Below are 5195 nucleotides of genomic sequence, written 5' to 3'. Positions count from 1 at the left end.
AGGGACCTTTTAGGGTGACCAGTGCCAAGAGACCCCATCACCAGCTCAGTTTACTCATGGGAGCAGGACATGTCTCTCTCCCCCACTGTTCTCCTGACACCTTCCACTCTTCCCCCACCTTCTTTCTCTCATTCTGGCTGCAGCACATGCCCCAGGGATGAGGCTGGGTTGTGGGACAGCTGCTCTGAGGTGTGGGGAGATCAAACCCCTAATTCTTGGTGTCATTCTCAGTGTCCCCAGGGCAAGGACCCCTGCGTGCTCCCTTCCCACAGCAGAGCCTTGTTGAAACCCGTAGCTATCAGTGTCCTCCCATGTCACAGATGCTCCCTCGCTGTGTCCAGGGCAGGATCCCCTTATCCCACCAAGTCCCTCACGGTGTCTCTTAGCACACAGCACAGGGTCCCTGCAGCAGAGATCCCTTGGCGTTCCCTAAGCTCACTTGTGGCAGAGACCCCTCAGTGTCCCCCTGCTCGAACCGGGGGTCGCGGCTCTCTGGCCCCTGTCCCACCCGGGGGTCGCGGCTCCCTAGCCCTGTCCCACCTGAGTGTGGCCGCTCTCCATCCCCTGTCCCACCCGGGGGTCGCGGCTCTCTGGCCCCTGTCCCACCCGGGGGTCGCGGCTGTCCAGTCCCTGTCCCACCCGGGGGTCGCGGCTCTCTGGTCCCTATCCCACCCGGGGGTCGCGGCTCTCTGGTCCCTGTCCCACCCGGGGGTCGCGGCTCCCCAGCCCCTGCCCTAACCGGGGGTCGCGGCTCCCGGGCCGCCCCAGCCCCGCAGCGAGGGGAGGGCTGCGGAGGGGGCCCGTCCCCGCTCCGCTCCGCCCCGCTCGGGCTGGGACCGCCGCCGCCGCCGCGTCCTTTTATACCGGGGCTAAATTTAGGCTGCGCCCGAGCCGCTGCCTCCCGCCCGCCCCGTCCGGGACGCGTTTCCTCCGCTCCTCGCAATTGGCCTGAGGCCGCCCGCGCCCGCGTTATAAGGTGCGGAGGGCGGCCGGCCGCGCTCGTCCCGCACCATGGCGCTGAGCGACACCGCCCTGCCCTCCTTCGCCACCTTCGCCAGCCCGTGCCGCGAGAAAGCCCTGCACGAAGTGAGTGTCCCCGGCGGCACCGACGGCCCCGCGCCCCGCGCCCGTCCCCGCCGCGTCCCCCCGGCCGAGCGGCGCCTCTAACCCTGTCCCTTTTCTCTCTCTCCCCAGAGGTGGAAGTGTGAGCAGGAGGCCAAGACCCCCGGCGGCACCTGGGGCGGCCTCTCGCCGCGCAAAGAGGATGAGGATCTCAACAACGTGCTGGATTTTATCCTTTCCATGGGCAGCGATGGCTACGGCCAGGGCGCTGCCGGCGGGGATTATCCCCCTGCCCAAGGCGACAGCGGTGGCTTTTACCAGACAAACCCGTCCCCGGGATGCTACGATGCCCTGGAGCAGGGCAGCCCCCCGCCCTACAACGCCGGCATCGTGCCGGAGATGATGCGCTCCGAGATGGACTCCAACTATTGCCCCCCTGGCAGCGTCCACGGCCGCTTCTTCGTGACACCCACCTTCGGCGGCCCGCAGTTCGTTGAGAACATTAAGCCCGAGCCCGACATGGACAATTATGGACCGGTGCTGGGTCTGGTGCCCCAGGCTTGCCCAAAGATCAAGCAGGAGGGCAACGCGACGTGCATGATGGCCTACGAGCAGCCCCGGGTGGCCAGCTCGCCGCAGATCCCCGGGGCAGAGACGCCCCCGCTGAGCCCCGACGATCTCATGGTGAACGAGTGCCACACGCAGATGATCCAGTGCCCCTCGTCCGTGTCCTACCAGCAGAGCTACCACCCGGCCTCCGGCTTCCACCACCCGCAGACCCACCTGCAGTACCAGAACACCTCCCAGTTTGGCCTTTTCGAGGACAGCCTGCCCTTACAGCCCTCGGCTCCCCGGGGCATGCTGACACCTCCTTCCTCCCCTCTGGAGCTGCTGGACTCCAAACCCAAGCGGGGTCGGCGGTCCTGGCCGAGGAAGAGGACGGCCACCCACACGTGCAGCTATGCCGGCTGTGGGAAGACCTACACCAAGAGCTCACACCTGAAGGCTCACCTCAGGACGCACACAGGTAATTATTGCCGATGGCCTTGGTGTGGAGATGTACTGTGTGCCGCTTGGGATTGTAGTCTGTTAAAGTCACAGCTCTATAACATCCAGGTGTTTACCTGTGTAGTCAAAGCTTTTCTAAGGGCTTCTAAAGCCCTTTCTCCAAAGATTTTCACTGCAGCTATAGGTGAAAATCTCTGGAGAAAAAGCTTTAGAGAGGGCTTTGGAGAAAGGGCTTTATGGTAAAGGAGTTTCTAGTAACTGAGCTTACAAGCAGTTGGATCTTGGTAGCGAGCACAGGGATACAGAAAGGGCTTTGGAAGAAGGGCTTTATAGTAAAGGAATTTCTAGTAACGGAGCTTACAAGCAGTTGGATCTTGGTAGCGAGTACAGGGATACAGAAAGGGCTTTGGAGAAAGGGCTTTATGGTGAAGGAATTTCTAGTAACTGAGCTTGCAAGCAGTTGGATCTTGGTAGCGAGCACAGGGATCCGCCACAACAAACCCCGGCAGGTTGCCCGGTGTGCGATGCCACGCCGAGTCACGCTGTCCCGTCTCCCCAAACAGGTGAGAAGCCCTACCACTGCAACTGGGAAGGCTGCGGCTGGAAATTCGCGCGCTCGGACGAGCTCACCCGGCACTACCGCAAGCACACGGGCCACCGGCCCTTCCAGTGCCACCTGTGCGACAGGGCCTTCTCCCGCTCGGACCACCTGGCCCTGCACATGAAGCGGCACATGTAGCCCGCCCCGCCGCCCGCGGGACCGTGTTTGACTGCTCAGGTGCACGAGGGTGAGGAACCTGTAGCTGGTACTACACAGGGAAGGCACCGCCCGACGCGCCAGGACGGACGCGGAGGATCCCACGCGAGGATGCTCGGCCGTGCCCCAGGCTGGGACCTGCCCGTCCCGGTCAGCAAGGAGGACAGGGGTTAATTTATGCAGCTTCTGTGAAGGGTGAACTCCCTAAGACTCCGTACAGATTGTATAGAAGAAGCTGTAAATATGTTTTTTATTTTTTCTCCCCCCCTCCCCCGATTCTAACTGCCCGTTCCTAAGCTTTACAAGACAATGTTTGTATGGAAACTGCCTGAAGTTGACCCTAGAAGAGATAAAATGAATGTTTCTGTAGCTGACGATGTTAGTTTAGATCTCAGTTGAAGGCATGGCTAAGAGAACACTCCTCTTGTTAGACTGTTTGGTTCACAGGTGCAATAGTATTCTTGTTTGCCATGATCTACACTAGAAGTACAGGGCTTGATGTCTTGTAAGAAAATAACCTATTTACTGTAATTTTTTTATATATTGTAAATAATTTTATACAAGGAGAAATATTGTATATGTAAATAGAAGACAAATGGGTATTTTGCCCATTTTCTGTTTTTATAAAAACGTAATTTTTCAATGGTTGAAAACATTTCATCTTTTTAATAAAATAAGTTTTTAATTGCTGTGATTTTTATTCTCCTTTGAGATATCCCTGTTACTTTTTTTCCTGATAGCTGGACCAGCAACCACCTGATTGCGTTTCAAATTATCAACAACTGTAACAAGACACTTTAAAAAATCTGAGCCATGGATTTGTTTGAAATAGATAACAGAGTAAGTAAGGTATTCTCACTGGTAAAGAAGACATAGTACAGTGCTTTATCAAAAAATAAAATAGGAAAGTAGATCATATTCAAAATACACTTCCTAAAAATGGTTAAGTAAGCAACACTGTAATTTCAGTCTCATTTCTAGTTTATGCTAGACTATTTTAATAGCATTCTTAATGTTTTCCAGATGCAGTTCTAGTTTTGCCAGCAGTGTGTGGGTTTTTACTATAAATTTAAACACTGCATTTTTGTAATTATGGGGGCTTATTTTAAGGCATTCTTGTACATAAATTATCCTTGTTCTCAAGAACTCAGTGCAGAATACCAATGGAACAGTAGTGGAATTCAAGCATGAATTCACAACACAGGTTAAAATACCTTCATAACTCATTCCCCAAAACTTAAGTTCACTTATTAATTTGTAGTGCCACCTAGATTTCTGGAGTTGAGACAGTTATTAACAATTTGGGGGGGAAATCAGCCAGGAATTGAGATTCTGAAAACTAATTGCAAGTAAACTGGATTCTGCAGCAGCTATAGCAGTAAAAACTGCTAAAAAAGTCAAATTGAGCCCCTAAAAAATTATTCAGAGCTGTAAATGAGCTCAGAAGGCCAGACAGTAAATCCAAGCAGTTGTTCTGACACTCTGATGGGCAACCTCTGTCTTTACAGCTCCTGTGTTGTGGTGAGTTCTGGTGCTTGTGCATCACTGCTAACCAAATATGCAGATTCAGCTTAATATTGCTGCATTTTCCCCTTAAAATATGGACACTTGCAGCTTGGTTTTAATCGAGATTGTGACCTTTTTTCTGACTTTATGTGCTAGAATACACAAGAATGAAAGCAACAGGAATGCATTTAGTGTAACTACAAATATAGCTGTTCTTCTGTGAAAGCAGAGGCTGAAGCTGCTCATGTGGAACAGATGTATTTTGGGCTTCTAATCATTGGCATGGAAGAACGAGTTCCACATTTCACTTTTGTAGTTCTTTCAGAGTGAAATAGAAGGGAGCTCTAGTGTTTCTTCATCAAAAACAAAACTCATTTATTTGCTAGAAAAAAAAATTGCACAATCTAATTCCAGAAAGTGAGGATGACTTAAAGATGTTCTAAACTTGGCACATTCATTGTTGCAACAGTTCTAGGTATTTCCTTCTCTTTCCCCATAGCTGAATATTTTCATATTTCATATTTCAGCATGTCCTTTGGTGTTTATAACTTTAGGAAGACAATTTTAAAAATTCTTACCCTCATCTCTTCATGCTCACCTGGCTTTCCTTTGCTCCTTCTGAAGGAGTGGAAATGGTTGTAGTCATGTAGTTTTCAGCATTCCCAGTTTTTGTTATAACAGTGCAAGCTTAAACAATTCCCCTTTTTTTCTGATGCAATTTAAAAGGCAAAGAGCCCCATATCTGCCTTGGGAAGGGCCCAGCCAGAGCTTTCCAGTGATGGAGGAGATCTTGAAGCATCACAACATCACAGCACAGTTATCTGGCTCTGCTGGTCCCCAGCCCTCTCCTGACCTCTGGCTG

General features: G+C 52.1%; 1 protein-coding gene across 1 annotated transcript; it reads left to right on the top strand.

Annotated features, from left to right (window-relative positions):
* The first annotated feature begins 942 nt into the window (after positions 1 to 942).
* On the top strand, positions 943 to 3518 carry KLF2 (KLF transcription factor 2). Its single transcript, XM_058041073.1, has 3 exons — positions 943 to 1086; positions 1195 to 2089; positions 2634 to 3518. Exons 1-3 carry the CDS (start codon positions 1012 to 1014, stop codon positions 2807 to 2809), a joined length of 1146 nt encoding a protein of 381 aa, XP_057897056.1. The 5' UTR covers positions 943 to 1011; the 3' UTR covers positions 2810 to 3518.
* Positions 3519 to 5195: the final 1677 nt, after the last annotated feature.

Source organism: Melospiza georgiana, chromosome 26 (assembly GCF_028018845.1).
Source record: "Melospiza georgiana isolate bMelGeo1 chromosome 26, bMelGeo1.pri, whole genome shotgun sequence".
Lineage (NCBI taxonomy): Eukaryota > Metazoa > Chordata > Aves > Passeriformes > Passerellidae > Melospiza > Melospiza georgiana.
Note: the sequence above shows the minus strand (reverse complement) of the source record. Positions and strands in the feature narration are given on the sequence as shown.

Bases quoted from the DNA above. Each gene is read 5' to 3' on its own strand.
- KLF2 (XM_058041073.1), top strand. From the start codon at position 1,012: ATGGCGCTGAGCGACACCGCCCTGCCCTCCTTCGCCACCTTCGCCAGC. The intron at 1,087-1,194 runs GTGAGTGTCCCC...CTCTCTCCCCAG, and splicing joins GCGAGAAAGCCCTGCACGAA to AGGTGGAAGTGTGAGCAGGA. The intron at 2,090-2,633 runs GTAATTATTGCC...CTCCCCAAACAG, and splicing joins TCACCTCAGGACGCACACAG to GTGAGAAGCCCTACCACTGC.